This window comes from Syngnathus typhle, linkage group LG9 (genome assembly GCF_033458585.1).
Source record: "Syngnathus typhle isolate RoL2023-S1 ecotype Sweden linkage group LG9, RoL_Styp_1.0, whole genome shotgun sequence".
Lineage (NCBI taxonomy): Eukaryota > Metazoa > Chordata > Actinopteri > Syngnathiformes > Syngnathidae > Syngnathus > Syngnathus typhle.
In genome coordinates this window covers 5334546-5357270 of record NC_083746.1, presented here as the reverse complement: position 1 = coordinate 5357270, position 22725 = coordinate 5334546, and the positions used below count along the sequence as shown (strand labels likewise).

Here is a 22725-nt window from a genome sequence, read left to right as displayed (position 1 = left end):
TTGTTATGCAACTTGCATAAATACCGTACGGTATGTAGTGACATGGAACGTTTCATTGCGTGACAGCCACTGTTGATTAAGTGACTGTCTAGTACTTCCAATTTAAAGGTATTTATTTAAATTAATTCTGCAACACTTTAAGGTGCTTTAACTAAAAGGGCAACAGAAATTTAGCTTCGGTCAGATAAATATGAGATACAAAATATAAAGCCACATCCAGTATAACAGAGCTACTAAATTTGTAGTCACTCACTAAAGCACCTCCCCAATGCATAACGGTAGCCACATTACTTTCATCGAAGGCAAATAAAATAAAGCAATAATAATATCATATGTACAGTAGCTGTTTGGGTGGAATAGAGAATGCCTATAAGTATTGACTGCCCATTGAAATGCACCTGGGGGAAAAAATAAACCAAAACAATTTTTTAAAAAACGCTGTTAAAACTAGAGATGCGAGCTGCTAGAAAGGGCTACCGATGTCTTGACATGGTTCTCTGAGAAAACATTGTCAGGGCGCTACAGACCTATTTTTCTTCTCCTCATGTATGGCGACTTTAAAATAATCCATTTTTGCAAGGCCCTATTTTTGTGCACTCAGAAATACGAGTCAGTTCCTAAAAAATACAAGTCCAAAGGGTTGCCCTGACGTCGTTGTCCCCGATATTGCCGGCAAACATGAGGGAGCATATTTGCATGCTATCTAGCGATTGCTGTTATATGCAGTGATTTGTACAGTTCAGCTCTGCAACAGTCTTCTACTTCTCTGACATCTGCAAACTTCATCCAGATCACAATCATAAAGTCTGAGTTTTGCTTGGTTGCTGTTTGTGAATAGCAGCTCGCCGAATGTTTCCAGACAAAAGAAAGCTCCCTTAAAGCCAAAGTCTTTAGGTTCTAATTTCAAGTGACACTAGTACAAAAGAACGAGAGAACATTTGACAGTTCAATTATGACTTGTACCTTCAGGGATGAGCTCCAACAGAACAATAGTTGACATGAACTTATTATATAACTTCACACGTGACAGAACTTATTTGTTGTTGCTGTCTCTGCTTAAAGGACCCCATCAGTGACATCTATTTTACTACCACGTCAACCGCATCGATAGTTACAGAGCCAACATTTCAGGTTAGGTGGAGGTGTCAAGTTCAGCAAGTCTGAGTGGCTAACCATGTACCTCCGTATGATCATGGGAAGTTGGAAGTACCTCTGTTTTGGATCCTCCAAGGTTACTAACAAAATACTAAACTCTGTCGACTATGTCATTAAAAGAGCAGGCCGAGTCATGGGGCCGAGCTTCTTGCATCCTCGTTCAGCCTTCACTTTTGCTTACATACTGCTGTCGGCCATCTTTGTGATCACCGTCACTCTGAACCAGCTGGTCATAATTTATATCTCTCACTGCAATAATAATGAATGTTTCTCTCTCTTTAGGGAACTGCACACCCCAACAAGCCTGATACTGCTGTCTCTTTGTGTGTCTTGGCATGAAGGAATTGACAAAGCTGACTCTAACTCTAACTAACTCTAGCCACCTCTGACCTTTTGGTGGGCTTTCTCATGTTTTTTAAGATGTTTTTTGAAGGTGACCTGGGCTGGGCTATATTCTATCCCCATGGTGAATGTTTTGACTGAGCTAAGAGAATCCACTGAAAGATTGCATATGGTTAGTTGGGCAAGTAAAATTATGGGAGGATTATGATGATGATGATGACGCCGATGAGGAGGGGAAAGAGGTGTGGCTACTGTCAGATGTTATGGACCTTAGGTATGAATATGGTCATGAAACAACGAGCTGACTGAGTTGTGGGGTAACTCATCTTCTGCACTCGCTGATGCTTACAATGCAGGAGCAAGGCGAACTGTGCTTCCCGCTGCTCGCCAACACTTCTTGCAGGAGGACGCAGCGTGATCCCTCGACCGTCGCTCTTTCCTCCATCCTGCTGTCTGCCTTCTCTCTGATCACCATCACTCTGAACCTGCTGGTCATCATTTCCATCTCTCACTTCAAGTGATGCATTGTGCTTCTTTTCCACTTGCACTGTCATGCCTTATGTCCAAATCCAGAAATTATAACGCGAATGTCTCTTTGTTTAGGCAACTACATACTCCCACAAACCTGCTGCTGCTTTCGCTGGCTACCTCGGATTTCTTGGTGGGCTTCCTCTTTTTGTTTCAGATTTTCCTTCTTGACGGTTGTTGGTTTTTTGGTGACCTGATATGCATTGTGTATCATGTTCTGGACTACATGATAACGTCTGCCTCAATAGGAAGCATGGTGCTCATATCGGTTGATCGCTACATAGCAATCTGTGACTCTCTGCATTATCCCATCAAAGTCACTCGAATAAGAGTTCAAATATGTGTTTGTCTGTGTTGGTCTTCTTCGTTAGTTTACAACTTTCTCTGTTTTTTTAATTCTCTGAAGCAACCTGGCAGGTCCAACACTTGTGTAGGTGAGTGTGCGATTGTGGTCACGTACGCTGTAGGAATAACAGACCTCTTTCTCTCCTTCATTGGCCCAATCACTGTCATTGTGGTTCTGTACATGAAAGTGTTTGTTGTGGCTGTGTCTCAAGTGCGCGCCATGCGCTCCCGCGTGGGGATGGTCACATTGCCCAGCAAAACTATCATGAGTTCTGAGCTGAAAGCAGCCAGGACATTGGGCGTGGTTGTGGTGGTGTTTATTGTGTGCATTATGCCATATTACTGCATCGCCATCTCGGGCCAAGATGTTCTGCTCAATGCGTCATCTTCAGGCATTATTATCTGCTTGTTCTACTTCAACTCCTGCCTAAACCCACTGATTTATGCTATTTTCTATCCATGGTTTAGAAAGGCCATCAAGCTCATTGTGACACTGCAAATTCTGAAGTCTGATTCCAGCCAAATGAATATAATGTAGACAAGCCAGCACCCTTTTCACCTTTCATGCTGTCCAGATTAGTACATTCAATTGATTCTGTTTCAACTGTCATTTATCTTCTATTGATTTTGTTTGCAATGCAGACAATCATCATTGCAACCGCTAAGATGTCCAGCTCAGAACACATTCTTGATTTAAAAGGCCTTGACTGTTTTGTCTTTCAGAATTATTTTAGGGGCATTAATTCAATGTGGGGGGGAAAAAACATCATACAAAAAAAGTGTCAAAGCACCATCACATTGGGTTTTTTTTGGGTCTAAAGAACTGCAAAAATAAATAAATAAATAATGCGAATACTAATAAATATTTTGTCTGTTGTGTTTGTTTAGTTTCAGTATTTAACAATGTCATCATTTTCAACAGGTCAGTTTTGTGGAGCATTAGAAATGCATTAGCTTGCTGTGCAAATGCATTCTGCCTTACGTAAAATATACAGCGTCGGGGCCTTGAAAGACGTCATTCACCAATGCCTGAAAAACAGTGGGCGCATTGGGTAGGCCGAACGGAACCACCAGTTACTCATATTGCCTACTGTGATTTCATTGAGTCAACAATAGTTGATGCAGGGGCGCAGGGAGCCCTCCTTTTTATCCATGATTGATTCCAGCAGCGAGTGAGTCCTGAATGTATTCCTCCATGGCCTTGCACTCCGGGTTGGACAGGAAGTACAGCCAGGCTTTAGGAGGGGACATAACGGGTAGGTTGATGGCACAATCATAGTGTGGGGGGAGTGAGGTGACCTTGGCCTTGTTGAAGACCTCCTTGTAGATTCTAACCCAATGGTGAATGTTTTGAGTGAGCTAAGAGAATCCACTGAAAGATTGCATATGGTTAGTTGGGCAAGTAAAATTATGGGAGGATCATTATGATGATGATGAGGAAGAGGAGGAGGGGAAAGAGGTGTGGCTACTGTCAAGATGTTATGGACCTTAAGTATGAATATGGTCATGAAACAACGAGCTGACTGAGTTGTGGGGCAACTCGCCTTCTGTACCCGTTGATGATGACGATGCAGGAGCAAGGCAAACTGTGCTTCCCGCTGCTCGCCAACACTTCTTGCAGGAGGACACAGCGTGATCCCTCGACCGTCGCTCTTTCCTCCATCCTGCTGTCTGCCATCTCTCTGATCACCGTCACTCTGAACCTGCTGGTCATCATTTCCATCTCTCACTTCAAGTGATGCATTGTGCTTCTTTTCCACTTGCACTGTTATGCCTTATGTCCAAATCCAGAAATTATAACGCGAATGTCTCTTTGTTTAGGCAACTACATACTCCCACAAACCTGTTGCTGCTTTCGCTGGCTACCTCGGATTTCTTGGTGGGCTTCCTCTTTTTGTTTCAGATTTTCCTTCTTGACGGTTGTTGGTTTTTTGGTGACCTGATATGCGTTGTGTATTATGTTCTGAATTACGCGATAACGTCTGCCTCAATAGGAAGCATGGTGCTCATATCAGTTGATCGCTACATAGCAATCTGTGACTCTCTGCATTATCCCACCAAAGTCACTGTAATAAGAGTTCAAATATGTATTTTTCTGTGTTGGTCTGTTTCGATAATTTTCCAATGTCTCTGTTTTATGGACTCTCTGAAGCAACCTGGCAGGTTCATCGCTTGTGTAGGTGAGTGTGTGCTTGTGGTCACCTACGCTGCAGGAATGACAGACCTAATTTTCTCCTTCATTGGCCCAATCACTGTCATTGCGGTTCTGTACATGAAAGTGTTTGTTGTGGCTGTGTCTCAGGTGCGCGCCATGCGCTCCCGCGTGGGGAGGGTCACATTGCGTGGCAAAACTATCATGAGTTCTGAGCTGAAAGCAGCCAGGACGTTGGGCGTGGTTGTGGTGGTGTTTATTGTGTGCATCATGCCATATTTCTGCATCGCCATCTCGGGCCAAGATATTATGCTCAATGCGTCATCTTCAGCCATTATTATCTGCTTGTTCTACTTCAACTCCTGCCTGAACCCACTAATTTATGCTATTTTCTATCCATGGTTTAGAAAGGCCATGAAGCTCATTGTGACACTGCAAATTCTGAAGTTTGATTCCAGCCAAATGAATATAATGTAGACAAGCCAGCACGCTTTTCACCTTTCATGCTGTCCAGATTAGTACATTCAATTGATTCTGTTTCAACTGTCATTTATCTTCTATTGATTTTGTTTGCAATGCAGACCATCATCATTTCAACCGCTAAGATGTCCAGCTCAGAATACATTCTTGATTTAAAAGGCCTTGACTGTTTTGTCTTTGAGAATTAGTTTAGGGGCAATAATTCAATGTGGGGGGGAAAAAACATCATACAAAAAAGTGTCAAAACACCATCACATTGTTTTTTTTGGGTCCAAAGAACTGTAAAAATAAATAATGCAAATACTAATAAATATTTTGTCTCTTGTGTTTGTTTAGTTTCAATATTTAACAATGTCATCATTTTCAACAGGTTAGTTTTGTGGAGCATTAGAAATGCATTAGCTTGCTGGCCGTAATCAAATGAATTTTGTCCTATGTAAAATACACAGCGTCAGGGCCTTGAAGGATGTCATTCACCAATGCCTGAAAAACAGCGGGGCGCATTGGGTAGGCCGAACGGAACCACCAGTTTCTCATATTGCCTACTGTGATTTCACTGAGTCCGCAATAGCTGATGCACGGGCGCAGCGAGCCCTCCTTTTTATCCATGATTGATTCCAGCAGCGAGTGAGTCCTGAATGTATTCCTCCATGGCCTTGCGCTCCGAGTTGGACAGGGAATATAGCCAGCCTTTAGGAGGGGACATAACGGGTAGGTCGATGGCACAATCATAGTGTGGGGGGAGTGAGGTGACCTTGGCCTTGTTGAAGACCTCCTTGTAGATTCTAACCCAATGGAGAATGTTTTGAGTGAGCTAAGAGAATCCACTGAAAGATTGCATAGGGTTAGTTGGGCAAGTAAAATTATGGGAGGATCATTATAATGATGATGAGGAGGAGGAGGAGGGGAAAGAGGTGTGGCTACTGTCAGATGTTATGGACCTTAGGTATGAATATGGTCATGAAACAACGAGCTGACTGAGTTGTGGGGCAACTCGCCTCCTGTACTCGTTGATGATGATGATGCAGGAGCAAGGCGAACTGTGCTTCCCGCTGCTCGCCAACACTTCTTGCAGGAGGACGCAGCGTGATCCCTCGACCGTCGCTCTTTCCTCCATCCTGCTGTCTGCCATCTCTCTGATCACCGTCACTCTGAACCTGCTGGTCATTATTTCCATCTCTCACTTCAAGTGATGCATTGCGTTTCTTTTCCACTTGCACTATTATGCCTTATGCCCAGATCCAGAAATTTTAACGAGAATTTCTCTCTGTTTAGGCAACTGCATACTCCCACAAACCTGCTGCTGCTTTCGCTGGCTACCTCGGATTTCTTGGTGGGCTTCCTCTTTTTGTTTCAGATTTTCCTTCTTGACGGTTGTTGGTTTTTTGGTGACCTGATATGCATTGTGTATTATGTTCTGGACTACGTGATAACGTCTGCCTCAATAGGAAGCATGGTGCTCATATCGGTTGATCGCTACATAGCAATCTGTGACTCTTTGCATTATCCCATCAAAGTCACTCTAATAAGAGTTCAAATATGTCTTTTTCTGTGTTGGTCTGCTTCGATAATTTTCCACTGTCTCTGTTTTTTGGACTCTCTGAAGCAACCTGACAGGTCCAACACTTGTGTAGGTGAGTGTGTGATTGTGGTCACGTACGCTGTAGGAATAACAGACCTCTTTTTCTCCTTCATTGGCCCAATCGCTGTCATTGTGATTCTGTACGTGAAAGTGTTTGCGGTGGCTGTGTCTCAGGTGCGCGCCATGCGCTCCCGCGTGGGGATAGTCAGATTGCGAGGCAAAACTATCATGAGTTCTGAGCTGAAGGCAGCCAGGACATTGGGCGTGGTTGTGGTGGTGTTTATTGTGTGCATCATGCCATATTTCTGCATCGCCATCTCGGGCCAAGATGTTATGCTCAATGCGTCATCTTCAGCCTTTATTATCTGCTTGTTCTACTTCAACTCCTGCCTAAACCCACTGATTTATGCTATTTTCTATCCATGGTTTAGAAAGTCCATGAAGCTCATTGTGACACTGCAAATTCTGAAGTCTGATTCCAGCCAAATGAATATAATGTAGACAAGCCAGCACGCTTTTCACCTTTCATGCTGTCCAGATTAGTACATTCAATTGATTCTGTTTCAACTGTCATTTATCTTCTATTGATTTTGTTTGCAATGCAGACAATCATCATTTCAACTGCTAAGATGTCCACACATTCTTGGTTTAAAAGGCCTTGACTGTTTTGTCTTTGAGAATTATTTTAGGGGCACTAATTCAACGTGGGGGGGGGGGGAAACATCATACAAAAAATGTCAAAGCACCATCACATTGGTTATTTTTTTGGGTCCAAAGTACTGCAAAAATAAATAAAAAAATAAATAAATAATGCAAATACTTATAAATATTTTGTCTGTTGTGTTTGTTTAGTTTCAGTATTTAACAATGCCATGCTTTTCAACAGGTCAGTTTTGTGGAGCATTAGAAATGCATTAGCTTGCTGTGCAAATGCATTCTGTCCTATGTAAAATACACAGCGTCGAGGCCTTGAAGGATGTCATTCACCAATGCCTGAAAAACAGCGGGCGCATTGGGTAGGCCGAACGGAACCACCAGTTACTCATAGTGCTTACTGTGATTTCATTGAGTCAACGATAGCCGATGCAGGGAAGGAGGTGGCCTTGGCCTTGTTGAAGACCTCCTTGAGCCCATGGTAGCAGGCTGGCACATTAGCCAGGCCGTTGGGCGCGCTGATGGCAGAACGTCGGAGTGGGCTGCCTGCTTCCTTTAGGCAGAGTCGGTGGCAGCGCTTGCTCCACTACTGCACGGATCCATTGTCCCAGTCCACGACGGGCTTGTGCTGCCGCAACCAAGGGTGGCCCAGGATGAGTGGTTGGCCTGGAACGGACAACAAGTGAAATTAAATCACCTCTCAATGATTACCTGAGAGTAGCATCGTGACCGGCTTCGTGATGGACGTCACCTCCATCACGGATCAGGCGGAAAACCAACACTGCGAACACTGCTGGTCATAATTTCGATCACTCACTACAAGTGAGTGTTTTACTGTTCCACTTCAACTGTTTTGTGTTATGATCAGTCCAGGAATAATAATGAATGTTTCTCTCGCTTTAGACAACTGCACACCCCCAATAAACCTGATACTGCTGTCTCTAGTCACCTCTGACCTTTTGGTGGGCTTTCTCATGTTTTCTAAGATTTTGTTTTTTGAGGGTTGCTGGCTTTTTGGGTTGCCTGTGCTGCGCTAGATTCTATCCCCATGGTGAATGTTTTGTCTGAGCTAAGAGAATCCACTGAAAGATTGCATATGGTTAGTTGGGCAAGTAAAATTATGGGAGGATTATGATGATGATGATGATGCCGATGAGGAGGGGAAAGAGGTGTGGCTACTGTCAAGATGTTATGGACCTTAGGTATGAATATGGTCATGAAACAACGAGCTGACTGAGTTGTGGGGCAACTCGCCTCCTGTACTCGTTGATGATGACGATGCAGGAGCAAGGCGAACTGTGCTTCCCGCTGCTCGCCAACACTTCTTGCAGGAGGACGCAGCGTGATCCCTCGACCGTCGCTCTTTCCTACATCCTGTTGTCTGCCATCTCTCTGGTCATCTTCACTCTGAACCTGCTGGTCATTATTTCCATCTCTCACTTCAAGTGATGCATTGTGCTTCTTTTCTACTTGCACTATTATGCCTTATGCCCACATCCAGAAATTTTAACGAGAATTTCTCTTTGTTTAGGCAACTGCATACTCCCACAAACCTGCTGCTGCTTTCACTGGCTACCTCGGATTTCTTGGTGGGCTTTCTCTTGTTGTTTCAGATTTTCCGTCTTGACGGTTGTTGGTTTTTTGGTGACCTGATATGCATTGTGTATTATGTTCTGAATTACGTGATAATGTCTGTTTCAATAGGAAGCATGGTGCTCATATCAGTTGATCGCTACATAGCAATCTGTGACTCTCTGCATTATCCCATCAAAGTCACTCGAATAAGAGTTCAAATATGTGTGTGTCTGTGCTGGTCTTCTTCGTTAGTTTACAACTTTCTCTGTTTTTTTAATTCTCTGAAGCAACCTGACAGGTCCAACACTTGTGTAGGTCAGTGTGTGATTGTGGTCACGTACGCTGTAGGAATAATAGACCTCTTTCTCTCTTTCATTGGCCCAATCACTGTCATTGTGGTTCTGTACATGAAAGTGTTTGCGGTGGCTGTGTCTCAGGTGCGCGCCATGCGCTCCCGCGTGGGGATGGTCACATTGCGTGGCAAAGCTATCATGAGTTCTGAGCTGAAAGCAGCCAGGACGTTGGGCGTGGTTGTGGTGGTGTTTATTGTGTACATCATGCCATATTTCTGCATCGCCATCTCGGGACAAGATGTTATGTTCGATGCGTCATCTTCAGCCGTTGTTATCTGTTTGACCTTTTTCAACTCCTGCCTGAACCCACTGATTTATGCTATTTTCTATCCCTGGTTTAGAAAGGCCATCAAGCTCATTGTGACACTGCAGATTCTGCAGTCTGATTCCAGCAAATTGAACATAATGTAGACATGCCAGCACGCTTTTCACCTTTCATGCTGTCCAGATTAGTACATTCAATTGATTCTGTTTCAACTGTCATTTATCTTCTATTGATTTTGTTTGCAATGCAGACAATTGTAATTTCAACTGCTAAGATGTCCAGCTCAGAACACATTCTTGATTTAAAAGGCCTTGACTGTTTTGTTTTTGAGAATTATTTTAGGGGCATTAATTCAATGTGGGGGGGAAAAAACATCATACAAAAAAAGTGTCAAAGCACCATCACGTTGTTTTTTTTGGGGGTCGAAAGAAATGCAAAAATAAATAAATAATACAAATACTAATAAATATTTTGTCTGTTGTATCTGTTTGGTTTCAGTCTTTAATCATGTCATCCTTTCCAACAGCTTTGTGGAGCATTAGCTTGCTGTGCGTAGGGCGTAAAATAAAGAAATAATGCAAAGACTAATAGATATTTTGTCTGTTGTATCGGTTTGGTTTCAGTCTTTAATAATGTCATCCTTTTCAACAGGTCAGTTTTGTGGAGCATTAGAAATACATTAAGTGCGTAGTGCGTAAAATAAAGAAATAATGCAAACACTAATAAATATTTTGTCTGTTGTGTTTGTTTAGTTTCAGTATTTAACAATGTCATCATTTTCAACACGTCAGCGAGTGAGTCCTGAATGTATTCCTCCATGGCCTTGCGCTCCGGGTTGGACAGGGAGTATAGCCAGCCTTTAGGAGGGGATATAACGGGTAGGTTGATGGCACAATCATAGTGTGGGGGGAGTGAGGTGACCTTGGCCTTGTTGAAGACCTCCTTGTAGATTCTAACCCAATGGTGAATGTTTTGAGTGAGCTAAGAGCATCCACTGAAAGATTGCATAGGGTTAGTTGGGCAAGTAAAATTATGGGAGGATCATTATGATGATGAGGAGGAGGAGGAGGAGGAGGAGGGGAAAGAGGTGTGGCTACTGTCAGATGTTATGGACCTTAAGTATGAATATGGTCATGAAACAACGAGCTGACTGAGTTGTGGGGCAACTCGCCTCCTGTACTCGTTGATGATGATGATGCAGGAGCAAGGCGAACTGTGCTTCCCGCTGCTCGCCAACACTTCTTGCAGGAGGACGCAGCGTGATCCCTCGACCGTCGCTCTTTCCTCCATCCTGCTGTCTGCCATCTCTCTGATCACCGTCACTCTGAACCTGCTGGTCATTATTTCCATCTCTCACTTCAAGTGATGCATTGCGTTTCTTTTCCACTTGCACTATTATGCCTTATGCCCAGATCCAGAAATTTTAACGAGAATTTCTCTCTGTTTAGGCAACTGCATACTCCCACAAACCTGCTGCTGCTTTCGCTGGCTACCTCGGATTTCTTGGTGGGCTTCCTTTTGTTGTTTCAGATTTTCCTTCTTGATGGTTGTTGGTCTTTTGGTGACCTGATATGCATTGTGTATTATGTCCTGAATTACGTGATAACGTCTGCCTCAATAGGAAGCATGGTGCTCATATCAGTTGATCGCTACATAGCAATCTGTGACTCTCTGCATTATCCCATCAAAGTCACTCTAATAAGAGTCCAAATATGTGTTTTTCTGTGTTGGTCTGTTTCGATAATTTTCCACTGTCTCTGTTTTATGGACTCTCTGAAGCAACCTGGCAGGTTCAACACTTGTGTAGGTCAGTGTGTGATTGTGGTCACGTACGCTGTAGGAATGACAGACCTCATTTTCTCCTTCATTGGCCCAATCACTGTCATTGCGGTTCTGTACATGAAAGTGTTTGCGGTGGCTGTGTCTCAGGTGCGCGCCATGCGCTCCCGCGTGGGGATGGTCACATTGCGCAACACAACTATCAAGAGTTCTGAGCTGAAAGCAGCCAGGACGTTGGGCGTGGTTGTGGTGGTGTTTATTGTGTGCATCATGCCATATTTCTGCATCGCCATTTCAGGCCAAGATGTTCTGCTCAGTGTGTCATCTTCAGCCGTTATTATCTGCTTGGTCTTCTTCAACTCCTGCCTGAACCCACTGATTTATGCTATCTTCTATCCCTGGTTTAGAAAGGCCATCAAGCTCATTGTGACACTGCAAATTCTGAAGTCTGATTCCAGCCAAATGAATATAATGTAGACAAGCCAGCACGCTTTTCACCTTTCATGCTGTCTAGATTAGTACATTTAATTGATTTTGTCATTTATCTTCTATTGATTTTGTTCGCAATGCAGACAATCATCATTTCAACCGTGAAGATGTCCAGCTCAGAACACATTCTTGATTGAAATGGCCTTGACTGTTTTGTCTTTGAGAATTATTTTAGGGGCATGAATTCAATGTGGGGGGGGGGGGGGGGGGTGGATCATCCAAAAAAGTGTCAAAGCACCATCACATTGTTTTTTTGGGGGGGTCCAAAGAACTGTCAAAATAAATAAACAAATAATGCAAATACTGATAAATATTTTGTCTGTTGTATTTGTTTAGTTTCAATATTTAACAATGTCAGTTTCAATATTTAACAATATCATCCTTTTCAACAGGTCAGTTTTGTCGAGCACTAGAAATGCATTAGCTTGCTGGGAGTACTCAAATGCATTTTGTCCTATACACACAGATATGATTTGTTTTTATATTTTAGTATACAGTACTATGAAATGACTACTCAGCATTATTTGTGCTGTTGCATTGCTTTCAATTTGTTTTACATACTGGCATCATATTTGCAGCATCTGTTTGGATGGGTGTGTCAATAAAAGCAGGTATTGATTGATTGATTGAACATATTTCTAATTTTATTTGGGTGAATATTTCTGCTGTGATATTATTGCTGCTGTGATGTTCCCACCATTAATCTCTCTATTTTATAACAAGTCTAAAAACATTTCCACACGTAATCAACCAGTGGTGTTGCTATGATAAGTGAGACGCGTAATTTGTTTTCATCAAAGCCAGCCAATGACATTATAATTGAGACTTTTGCAGGAAGGCAAATTCACAGACATGGCGATGCAGACAGTAGTGACAGGTCACGCCATGGGTGTAGAATTTTGTACGGTGAGAAAAGTCTTCACCTGACATTAACCTGTACTTAAGCGACACTTGGAATGTTTCCATTCTCACACCGAGGATAGGACGCTGTTATGCTTAGCAGTCGGCGCTGATTAAAGGTTTTGTGTTTCCTATTGTTACCTTTGTACCTGCAACATCCCTTCCAGGAGATAAGCATTTTTCTATATTTGGATCTCTGTGACAATCCGGAATGACTGCAATGACTTGTTCCAGCTGTTGTCAGAACATACAGTACTTTCAAAGAACTGAGACAGCTATCCATCAATTTTCTATAGCACGTGTCTTTTGGATCGTGGGTGCGCTCGAAACTATCCCGGCTAACTTTGGGCGAGAACTGGTTGGTCGCAAGCCATTCTCAGTAATCCGAGACATTGTTGTTCAGTTAGGTACGCTTTGCTTTGCTTTGTATGTTTAGTCATTTGTGTGTGTACGTGTGTGTTTGTGTGTGTGTGCGCGTGTGCTGTGTGTGTGTGTGTGTTCTTAAATATATATATATATTTTTTTCCTTGTTCCTCACCTATTTAAAATGCTTAGTGTGGCACTTGAACTGAGTGAAGTGAAGGCAATGAAGTGCATTAAATACAGTGCAGAATGAGTCATAATATGGATGCTTTTAAAGAAACTAGCTGCTGCTTCATCCTCTTTGTCTCTGTTTTTTTTTGTGTGTGTGTGTGTGTTTGGCCCAATGATCTGATTATGTCTGCAAAAACAGATGCCAGGTCCTATACTGCATTTCAGCACACTTCCAAGTCGAGGAGCATTGTGTCAAGGAGTGCTTCTAGAGCTGGACTGCAACGCAAGGTAAAGCTATCATAAAGTTCTTTGTTTGTTTTGATAACAATTGCATTGGAATTGACAAATAGACTTGCTCAATACACTCAGCAAACACTATTACACTAATTATTGAGCAGTTGTAATGTGGGTACAATTGCACTCCAACATACTGAGAGGTGCTCCGAATATTTTGATTACCTGGTTCCTCAGGATGAAGATGTTGCTTCCACTTCTTCTGAGATTGACCACCTTGCTCCTCCAGGCCGATCATCCAGTCTCCTCCGGCGGTAAGTACACATTTTACATCATGCATATAATATAAATTGATGAAATACCTCACAAAATGTCAATCTGGATTGTGTTGTCATTGTGTTCAGGGTTTTTGTCATTCCCAGTCAAGTCATGCGGTCTTTTCATTCTTCCTCCTCTTCCTCCTCCGCTCTTTCCTCCACTAAAGCAAAGAGCAGAATTGATGGTAGCTGTCACAGTAAATGGTCATTTGATTAGGTACACATGCACATTCTAAATTGAGTCAGGAATGATGTAACAAATGCACTGCAAAATCTAACCACAGTATCAAACATATATATAATTTTTGACAATCTCAATCAAAAATGGGCATTGTTATCGCTGCAAGTTGAGTTGTGGTAGTTGATTGTGCAAGTGTACCTAATTTTTTGGACAGTGAGTGTATGTGTGTAAACACGTGGTAAAATAATTATGCTTGTTTGTTCAGGTTGATATAAGGGCACACATCACAGGGCCTAAAGGAGAGAAGGAAAGTCATTTTTTTTTCATAATTACAATTAATTAAACAAACTAGAAAATGAAAAATAATGTATATTGTATAATATTGTATATTGATTTATTATTTTACTATCATGATTTAGATTGTTTTTATTGTAATTCGTCATTGTTTGAAAATTGTATTATTTAGTCATTATTATATGGTACTCTTATATGCTTAAATTTCAAATACTATTAAGTACTATTTAAATTGAATACATAAAAATATCAATGTATTTATTCATCAATCTATTATTATTTAGTTATAATATTATACTTTGGTAAATTATATATAAATTCCTATAATTTTCAACTGTAAGAGACGGAATGTGAAAAAAAAATGGGACAATAATTTATTTGTAGATTATGGTGGAAATTATTTGGCCAACAATAACAAAAATTCAATTCAATGATTAGTAATATTACATTTTTTTCGTTGGCAATTACAGAAGTCAAACATTTATTTGAATTCCCTTCACAAATTTTCTATTGGGTTGAGGTGAGGTCTAGAGACTGGCTAGGTCACTCCAGGTTGTGATTGGGAGTATTGTCTTGGTGGAAGACCAAGCCACATTTTATCGTTACAGTGGGGAGTGTGTTCTTGTGATGCAACTCAGCATTCTTACTCTTCTTTGCGCTCCTATTTTAAGGGCTGTCGAGGAGCCAGGGGACCAAAGGTAGAATGCACGCGCACACTAACAACAACATTGAAGAGTGTCCTAGATGGTTATACCTGGTGCTTGGTTTGTTGCTGTTTATTTCAACCAGAAGACATCATATGAATAAATAAAGAAATGCATCAAAGGAACTTTGTGGAAGTGAAAGCAAACAGTGTGTTATGTTTGTTTCAGGGTCAAGCGGGTGTTATGGGTGCAGAGGGAGCAGCAGGAAAAAGAGGGTCGACGGGACCGAGTGGGCCCCAGGTATCCTGCAATGTGACACTCAAACGTTTCCACTTCCACAATATAATGTAGGTAACAAGCAGTGTTTAATTTTTGCAGGGAGAGAAGGGCTACAGAGGCTGGAGGGGCCTCAAGGGGGAAACCGGATCACCATGCCTGATGATGGTAGGTTTTAATATACAAGTCGTGGAGCACTTATTCATATTGGAGGGAACATGCAGTATTATACTGGGATAATACTTGATGATGAATATAGTTCTGGTTATAGTTTTAGCTCTGCAATTAGGGCCCTAAAGATGGCGGTGTGGATTAGAAAAAAAGAAAGAAAAGGAAAACACCTCTTTGCACCACCACTGGTTGACATTTCATTCTTTTACAGGGAAGTACAGGGCAAACAGGATTACGGGTAAGCGCCCACCTAAATGTCTCCGTTAGAGCATATGATGAAAATATTATTGACATTTATTTATTCCATATCAGGGGGTCAAAATATTATTAACATTTATTTATTTCAGGGGGATAAAGGCTTCAAAGGAGACACAGGACCCAGAGGAGCTCCTGTGAGTAATCATAATTATTTTGTTTCCCGACTTTAGTCAAACTACTTGCAGTGGACTTCTTCAGACCTAACGACATTGAAGAACAATATCCTGCCGTCCATTATGTCTGCATGACTCATAAAATGGTGTCTCTCATCTACACAGGGTGATCCAGGCATTACAGGGAGGTGTGGTGAGAAGGTAGTAGCACGGATCCATTTCCAAACACAACGGACATTTAATCAACTAATCTCTTTTTGGTTTTTGTTGTTGTTGTACGTAAAATTGAAACATCCTAGGGCGATGGTGGCTTGTGGGGTGAGCCAGGACCTAACGGAATGCAGGGCTCCAGAGGAGAGCCTGGTGGCAGAGGAATCACGGTAGAACCAAATGAAATTTAAATCATTGTTTAACAAGAACCTTTTAAATAGGCTTTTGGTGTTAATCCATGCAGGGTTTGAAGGGGTCAACTGGGCCTACTGGAAAGATGGGTTACCCTGGTTTGGTGGGATTGCCTGGTTTGCCTGGAGAGCCAGGACTTCCCGGACAAGGTGTGCCACAATCATATGTTGCCTTAGAGGAGACCTGATGAGCTTTGCTTGCCTTGCAGTGTATGTTTTGGCAGGTCAGCAAGGGGAACCAGGAAGTCGAGGTCCTTCAGTCCCATGTAGCTGTACCAGGGATAGAACCCCGGAGTCATTGCCGGATCGAGTCCAGACGGTCTGTTCAGTCTTAAGCGGGCTACACGCGTATAGATTTGGAACATTTCAACCAATTTTTGAGACACTGACAACAGAAAGATAGTGAGATGCGCTCTTGATAAGCAACAGGACACCACAAGATGGCGGCAAAGCACAACCTTTGTCTAAATTCAACTCCGGAACTCACTTTTGTGTAGTTCCCTGGGCACATGTAGATTCAGAACCTAAAAGAATGACTTGAGACAGGATATGGGAAGTCACTATAACCAGCTGTTCTTCTCTTTGTGTCCGGCAAGCTTAAGTTTAGTTGGTTACCGGCTCTGATAGCTATGAGTCAGTTATATGTGTTGCTCTCTTTGGATAGGTCTGTCTAGTTGCAGCTTTTCTGATCTTCTCTTTGCAGATTTTCATAGCAGATGGAGACACAATGATGAGGAAGCTGCAAGGGGAGAATGTGATGGTTCTCCGGACCGACAAGCAGGCTCTCTACATCTACATCGAGGCTCAGTGGATCGATGTATTGGTAATTGGATTTTATGATCTCATGCCAGGCATCCCGTTATTATTGCTGTCCAATGAAAAGCATGTCGCTCCATATTTCTTTCAAAGACATTCATAGTCATAGAGTTCATTGGACAATATGTTTGAGTAAATGGTGGACTTCATGAAATGTGTTGGTTTTCCTGCTTTGTCATAGACGGATCCCATCCTGCCAATTGCAATTGATAACATCTCTTTAAATGGGTTTTCTCTTTCTGTGCTGCTGCTCTTCGGATCAAGAACCCAAAAAGTGAAAGCATCCCCGCTTGAGTCCCCTCAATACATATTTCCAACATGCTCACTCCATCACGCAAGAACCTCATTCCAGCATTTTATCATACTTGAATAAACAATTCCTGTTAAGTACTGTAGCTTGTGATGATATGCAACCATGACAGTGAGCTTATTTCATATGAACTTTATCATAAATCTTGTTTGGGCAATAAACTTTAGCAATGCAAGTACATCATGTATGTTGCCGTTTGTGACTATACCTAAGTATGAGTTAATAAGTAGCCTATTTTTTGTTTGTGGATTAAAATAATACTTCGTTACATATGCATCATTGTCTTTCATTTTTAGACTTCTATAAATTGATGGCCCTTGTCCAATGAATATTATCTTTAAATTTAATTTGTTCAATGGCTTGCCCAATGCAGTTTGTCAAATTTTATATCATTTTTAGACTAAATTGATGGCCCTTGTCCAATGAAAATGATGATCTCTAAATTGTATTTGTTCAATGGCCTGATGCAGCTTGTCAAATAATTGCAGCAAAGTAGAGGCCATTAGGAAAAAAGGGTATTTTATTGCCAGATTAATCAATTATGCCACATATTGATTTGCTAAGGACTTCGGATGTATAGAGGTTTATGGTGAGCAGCCCTAATCTGACATGAGCAGTCACATGGTTCTGGTTGGCTTCTTTGGCGTGCCACCCACTGCAATGTGACATTACACTGCATAGCTTCTTCATCTGCCAAGTATAGTCAACAAGCGTTTGGTCATATCGTCACCTTTGTAAAATAATAGCCTAGGACAGTTTTTTTTTTTTTTTTAGAAAACACAGAACCGAACGGAAAAAAAAAAGGTCAATTTATCGATATTCATTTTAAAAACTTCTGGAGTAGAATTGAATTATAAGTATGAAGCAGATTTTAGTAGAGGTGGCCAGCACCATTAAAAGTTTAAGGCAAAAAAAGAAAAAAGGCAAAATATGACTTAGGCAATTATTTTAAGAGGGTGACAATGTGATAATAATTGAATAATAGAAATGATGAAATTACAATTTATCATTTGAACAGACAGTTTAAGCAAGGTGAAGAACACTTTGGACATAAAATGAAACTTTCTTTTAACAACTCCTTTAAAACTTCAAATAATAATTATGTGGTAATAACATCTTTCCAGCATTAAATAATCTTATATAAAAACACACAAAAGGTTTGAACTGAAAAAAGGCCCTCCTCCCAGTCCACAACATACATTGACTATAAACACACCTCAATACACCGCCCTGCATCCTTCATCATTGCTGCGGCTCCATTTGGGTACCAGCGTTCATCAAAACTTCTCAAATGGTACGATTTTTTTTCTATTGTTAACGCAAAGCTCAACAGATAGTGAAGAAAAGTTTGGAGGTTTACACATAAGGTATATACATAAACATACAGTACAGAGTACAGATATACTGTATTTGTGTATATACGGTATGCTTCTTGACTGGATAGCTTAAATGCATACTGGCAATGACAAGACTAATAATTTGAATGATAATGTGTTTAAGGTCAAGTCAGTAGCAGTCAGAACCTAATCTGCCTGCCGTTTGTGTTCATTGAGTTCCAGTCAGAAGTGACCCGCCTTCTTCCTTTTGCGTGGAATTTGATTGGACCAATGAAATCACTCACTACTTTGGCTGGATATTGGTCTGACTGCATCTTGAGGATTTCGGAAGAGTCACACAACTCAAGACGGAAGATGATTCCACTGCAGGGAGATGATAAATAGTTCCAGTCTTTGTCCTCTACCAATCGCTGGTCAGTTTGGTGCTTTGGTCCCGTTTTGGTGGTGCGGGAGGTGGTCCTCGCCGCAGCGTTGCATAGCCTGAGATGTTGGTGCTGTGTTTGGCAGACTGGGAGTGCGCGTGATGACGGGACAGCGTTTGCGTCTGCCCGCGGGCCGCCTGCTGCTGTTGCAGGAGCTCGGGCGGCGGAGGTGGGAGGAGGGCCATGTCGTCCATGGTGGCCACGGGCTCCATCTTGGAGGAGGGGATGAGGCTGGAGGAGGTGAGCGAGCCATGGCGGGAAACTGACTTCCTTTTCAGAGTGCGGTTAAGGTCCTCAAGGAAGTGAGTCTTAAGCGCCAGTGTGCTCGGTCCTGCGGATTTGGGTGAGGTGGGAGCGACGGGGGAGGAGGAATAGGAAGTCAGGGTGGGCGGTGGGGTCTGAGAGAGGGGCGGCGGAGAGTGCGCCAGTGACGTCGTCGTGTCGTACGGGCTTGTGTTGCTGGCCCGCCGATTTAGCGATGGTGCTGCAGCCACCGCCGCCGCTCCCTTTTTCAGGGAACCTTGCTTCCACGATGACATCAGGGGCGCCGGCGGCTGCTGCTGCTTCTGAGGCTGGGGGTTGACCACGGCCACCTTCGGCGGTTGATGGAACTCGGACGGGTGGGGCGGAGGAGGAAAGAGCTCAGAGTCACTTGGCGGGGGCGGGAAGTAGTCGGGGGACGACTCTAGATGTTGCGATTGAGAGAGTGGTGGCGGGGGTGGAGGCGAAGGGAAGTCTGACGAGGACTGGTGGTGCTGGCTTGATTGGAGCCCCTGGAGTGCCAGCGGGAGGTTAGCCAAATTCAGCTTCCCCGGCTTGGGAAGCGGCGTCGGAAGGGCTGGGGAGTCCTTGCAGGGCGAGCCGGTCGCTGACGAGGAGCTAGAGGACGTCCCACCTTGTCCAAATTTGCTGAGCAGGCTCTCGACTTTCTTGGGCCTGTCGTCCGGTGCCTCGCCCGAGTTGGAGCGCACGGAGGAGGCCCTCTGCGGGGTGGGCGGAGGCCCTCGCTTGGCAGAGCCGGTGGATGAAGTGGAGGGTGACTTTTTTATGGGGGAGCCCGTCTTTGAGGAAGGCGGAGGAGGGAATTCGGCAAGGGATCCGTCAGGAGGCGGTGGTGGGAACTCTGGGGACTGGGGAGCAACAGTGCCGCCCGGCTGCCATTTTGGTTTCGCCTTGACTGCTGGGGGAGACTGAGGTGCACCCAACTTTGATCCTTCCATAGAGTTTGAAGAGGGAAGAGGCGAGGAAGCAGCATTGCCCGGGAACTGATTGACAATCTGCTTGACCAATGACGAGGTAGCCAGGGAGATAGAGGACATGGAAGCGGAAGGGGAAGGGGAGAGGACAAGGTTTTTGGACGAAAGGCTATGCTGCTTGGGGAGCGTTGGGGGAGGCTGATTGGGAGAGTGGCCTGTCGAAAAACTCTGCTGCTTCTTTACAGGTCCGTGGCTGCCGCCGAGCGGTGTGGGCGACACCGGGGACAGCGCGAGCGGCAGGGAGGAGGGACCTGCAGGTTTTCGCGCAGTTTGCGGAGGAAACCCACCGGTGAAGGTTTTTGGTGGTGCCGGAGGTGGGGCGTTGGGGGACAGGGGGCGCAGGTCTGCAGGGGGCGAGAGCTCGGCCAGAGGCGGAGAAGATTCCTCAGACGTAGCTGGGGTAAAGTCGTAGACCATGTTGGGGAACTTCTGCGCCAGGAACTGCTGGAGGCCAGCGTTGGACAGTTGAGCACGGTGAGTCAGTGTGGGATCTAAAGACGGAGGCAACTCGGTGTCTTCCAGGATCTCTGGTGGTGGAGGTGGTAGGTACGAAGGTTCGTGCAACTCATCCTCTGATGGTAAAGGTGTAGGAACAGGGAGGCCAAAATTCAGCACGGCCCCGGCGGAGCCAAGAACCGGAGCTGCGGATGGAGGAGGCAGTGAGAGGGAGGGATGCGACAGGGAGGTGTCACCGTAAGCGGCTGGGAGAGTGTTGTAGCTGGGCAGGGGGGCCGCTCCGGCCAGCTGCGCCCTGGACTGCTTCTGGTTCTGTAGGTGAGCCAGCGTGCTGTACTTGACATAGGCTGCCGCAGAAGACGCCTGATGGGAATCATTTTCGACCGCAGACTGATCGTCCGGCGGAAGGGTCCCGTCGGCGTAGCTGCTTCGAGAGGGCGGCGTCTGAGATTGGGGAAGCGGGAGGGGCTGGGAGGACACAGTGGGGATCTGCAAGGGGATGGGCCTACTGATGGCATCCATCCTCAGCATCTGGATGGAACAAAATAAAGGGCATGACCAAAAAGACAGACAGGAAGGTGAGAAAGGAAAAGAGGTGCGTCAAAATATTAAAACAACCCTTATTTTGTATCAATCAATCCGAGACAGAATGCAGTAAGTCAAACAGCAAACAAGTGCAAAATATGACAACTGCAGGCAAAAGTTTGAGGTTCTAATATTAGCACGTCATCACAGCACAAGTTTCAAGCAGGTCCACCGGACTGAAGGATTACAAGTAGTGTATTAATATGTTTGCAAACTGCAAAAACAAAATATCATACAAGTGTATGTACACACTCAAACTTCCTGTCTAACCTCTGCTGCCTCCACCACCAGCACACAGTGGCACTGCCACAAGCCCTTTGACCTTTGATGGCTGGCAGAAAAGCAGAGGGCAAACGTGGGGTCCCACAAAGGACAAGGAAAGATGTCGGAAGAGTGTGTGTGATTTGGATGTAGTCGCACCTCTCCTTGCGTTCCCCTCCTCCACGCATCAGAGAAGATGGAGCTGACAACACTCTGGGACCGGCCGTGGCCTGATGTCATCTCTGACACGCCACTGTCCGACTGGCTGGAGTGGGTGGACTGACACTCTGACAGACGGATATGAAAATAATAAATAATATGTGGAAATATATCTGTTGAACCCATGAAGACAAAAGTCACCTGGAAGACTGGAGGAGGAAGAGCCTGACTTCATGGAGGAAGAAGAGAGCGAAGACCAGTCATAGGCTGCCTCGGTCCTCCTCATGGCCTCCAGAAAGTTGATGTAGAGCTGCTTGCCATACTGAAGAACAAGATGACAACATTTCAAGACATGATGCCGTTGTTATTTGTTCCTATCAAAGCCCAAGGATGTCTGGCAAAATGGGACAAAACATTTGGATGTTGTTACCTTGGCGATGCGAATACTGTTGACCCATTGCTGGAGTGTTCTGACGTCATCGCAGCAAAGATACTTGATGTACTGAGACTTCTTCTGGATTTGAGGGTGCTGCACAAACAAGATACATTCATACATTTGTAAATTGTAATCGTAAATTGGGCTTTGACCTAATGAATATTCTAAGGCCGCCAGGGGGCAGTGCAGGCTTTGCTGTCACAATGCATGATGGATTATACGTGTACCTTCAGCACCATGCAGAAGTCGGTAGGTGCTTTGTACTTGCTCTTGTAGTCTTGGCCGTGGTAGACGTTGACATGGTCCAACTGGAGGAAACACACTAGGTCTCTGGACGCCTGCAGAAACAAACACACGTCCCCATTTGTTTGCAAAATCCATTTCGCTATTTCCCGTTGACAAAATGCACATAAGTGTGCGCACACACTCACCTTGGCTTTGCCTTTAGGGACGTAGTAGATGCCAGAGGCTCTGAGTAGGAAGTAGCGTTTCTTCCAGGACTTTTTCCCATCCTCCTTCAGCCACAGCACGCCCTCCATCTCCGGCACCGACACTGAGTTGCCACCAAAACACTCCTGACAAACACAAAAGGGGGCACCGGATCACCTTAGCTGTCAATATTTCTTCATCAACGTCTTTTTCCACATTTTCATGTTCAAGACGTG

At 44.0% G+C, this 22725-nt stretch overlaps 7 protein-coding genes across 11 annotated transcripts in view; 6 read left to right on the top strand and 1 right to left on the bottom strand.

The window, feature by feature from the left end:
• The first annotated feature begins 1838 nt into the window (after positions 1-1838).
• Positions 1839-2908, top strand: LOC133160090 (trace amine-associated receptor 4-like). Its single transcript, XM_061287663.1, has 2 exons — positions 1839-2014; positions 2101-2908. Exons 1-2 carry the CDS (start codon positions 1839-1841, stop codon positions 2906-2908), a joined length of 984 nt encoding a protein of 327 aa, XP_061143647.1.
• A 1021-nt stretch (positions 2909-3929) lies between these two features.
• On the top strand, positions 3930-4999 carry LOC133159932 (trace amine-associated receptor 4-like). The gene is made up of 2 exons (XM_061287343.1): positions 3930-4105; positions 4192-4999. The coding sequence occupies exons 1-2, from the start codon at positions 3930-3932 to the stop codon at positions 4997-4999; spliced, it is 984 nt and encodes a 327-aa protein (XP_061143327.1).
• A 1006-nt stretch (positions 5000-6005) lies between these two features.
• On the top strand, positions 6006-7085 carry LOC133159976 (trace amine-associated receptor 4-like). Its single transcript, XM_061287458.1, has 2 exons — positions 6006-6191; positions 6278-7085. Exons 1-2 carry the CDS (start codon positions 6016-6018, stop codon positions 7083-7085), a joined length of 984 nt encoding a protein of 327 aa, XP_061143442.1. The 5' UTR covers positions 6006-6015.
• Positions 7086-8507: 1422 nt separating this feature from the next.
• On the top strand, positions 8508-9577 carry LOC133159941 (trace amine-associated receptor 4-like). Its single transcript, XM_061287354.1, has 2 exons — positions 8508-8683; positions 8770-9577. The coding sequence occupies exons 1-2, from the start codon at positions 8508-8510 to the stop codon at positions 9575-9577; spliced, it is 984 nt and encodes a 327-aa protein (XP_061143338.1).
• A 1029-nt stretch (positions 9578-10606) lies between these two features.
• Positions 10607-11687, top strand: LOC133159969 (trace amine-associated receptor 4-like). Its single transcript, XM_061287446.1, has 2 exons — positions 10607-10793; positions 10880-11687. The coding sequence occupies exons 1-2, from the start codon at positions 10618-10620 to the stop codon at positions 11685-11687; spliced, it is 984 nt and encodes a 327-aa protein (XP_061143430.1). The 5' UTR covers positions 10607-10617.
• Positions 11688-14444: 2757 nt separating this feature from the next.
• On the top strand, positions 14445-17225 carry LOC133159798 (collagen alpha-2(IX) chain-like). Of its 4 annotated transcripts, none has more exons than XM_061287164.1 (11): positions 14445-14923; positions 15032-15103; positions 15182-15247; positions 15462-15488; positions 15598-15642; positions 15787-15822; positions 15921-16001; positions 16076-16172; positions 16232-16341; positions 16726-16845; positions 17020-17225. In XM_061287164.1, the coding sequence occupies exons 2-11, from the start codon at positions 15047-15049 to the stop codon at positions 17209-17211; spliced, it is 831 nt and encodes a 276-aa protein (XP_061143148.1). In that variant the 5' UTR covers positions 14445-14923; positions 15032-15046; the 3' UTR covers positions 17212-17225. The 4 variants fall into 4 exon arrangements, with proteins under 4 accessions (XP_061143148.1, XP_061143147.1, XP_061143149.1 ...); XM_061287163.1 differs by having other exon boundaries at positions 14447-14857; XM_061287165.1 differs by having other exon boundaries at positions 14455-14857; positions 17103-17225.
• A 425-nt stretch (positions 17226-17650) lies between these two features.
• The window catches only part of raph1a (Ras association (RalGDS/AF-6) and pleckstrin homology domains 1a), a 30190-nt gene continuing 25115 nt past the window's right edge, over positions 17651-22725 (bottom strand). For both annotated transcript variants that reach the window (XM_061287161.1, XM_061287162.1), the window contains 6 exons: positions 22492-22635; positions 22288-22398; positions 22055-22153; positions 21826-21946; positions 21625-21752; positions 17651-21150 (listed from right to left, as the gene is read on the bottom strand). In XM_061287161.1, the coding sequence (XP_061143145.1) occupies positions 18886-21150; positions 21625-21752; positions 21826-21946; positions 22055-22153; positions 22288-22398; positions 22492-22635 (2868 nt within the window). In that variant the 3' untranslated portion in view covers positions 17651-18885. The remainder of the gene's footprint in view (positions 21151-21624; positions 21753-21825; positions 21947-22054; positions 22154-22287; positions 22399-22491; positions 22636-22725) is intronic.

What these genes read in the sequence shown, in the direction of transcription:
- LOC133159798 (XM_061287164.1), top strand. Translation starts at nt 15,047, where the DNA reads ATGGGTGCAGAGGGAGCAGCAGGAAAAAGAGGGTCGACGGGACCGAGT. An exon ending in CAGGACCCAGAGGAGCTCCT is followed by an intron (nt 15,643 to 15,786) that starts GTGAGTAATCAT and finishes TCATCTACACAG; the next exon opens with GGTGATCCAGGCATTACAGG. An exon ending in GCCAGGACTTCCCGGACAAG is followed by an intron (nt 16,173 to 16,231) that starts GTGTGCCACAAT and finishes CTTGCCTTGCAG; the next exon opens with TGTATGTTTTGGCAGGTCAG.
- LOC133159932 (XM_061287343.1), top strand. Translation starts at nt 3,930, where the DNA reads ATGATGACGATGCAGGAGCAAGGCAAACTGTGCTTCCCGCTGCTCGCC. An exon ending in ATTTCCATCTCTCACTTCAA is followed by an intron (nt 4,106 to 4,191) that starts GTGATGCATTGT and finishes CTCTTTGTTTAG; the next exon opens with GCAACTACATACTCCCACAA.
- LOC133160090 (XM_061287663.1), top strand. Translation starts at nt 1,839, where the DNA reads ATGCTTACAATGCAGGAGCAAGGCGAACTGTGCTTCCCGCTGCTCGCC. An exon ending in ATTTCCATCTCTCACTTCAA is followed by an intron (nt 2,015 to 2,100) that starts GTGATGCATTGT and finishes CTCTTTGTTTAG; the next exon opens with GCAACTACATACTCCCACAA.
- LOC133159941 (XM_061287354.1), top strand. Translation starts at nt 8,508, where the DNA reads ATGATGACGATGCAGGAGCAAGGCGAACTGTGCTTCCCGCTGCTCGCC. An exon ending in ATTTCCATCTCTCACTTCAA is followed by an intron (nt 8,684 to 8,769) that starts GTGATGCATTGT and finishes CTCTTTGTTTAG; the next exon opens with GCAACTGCATACTCCCACAA.
- LOC133159976 (XM_061287458.1), top strand. Translation starts at nt 6,016, where the DNA reads ATGATGATGATGCAGGAGCAAGGCGAACTGTGCTTCCCGCTGCTCGCC. An exon ending in ATTTCCATCTCTCACTTCAA is followed by an intron (nt 6,192 to 6,277) that starts GTGATGCATTGC and finishes CTCTCTGTTTAG; the next exon opens with GCAACTGCATACTCCCACAA.
- LOC133159969 (XM_061287446.1), top strand. Translation starts at nt 10,618, where the DNA reads ATGATGATGATGCAGGAGCAAGGCGAACTGTGCTTCCCGCTGCTCGCC. An exon ending in ATTTCCATCTCTCACTTCAA is followed by an intron (nt 10,794 to 10,879) that starts GTGATGCATTGC and finishes CTCTCTGTTTAG; the next exon opens with GCAACTGCATACTCCCACAA.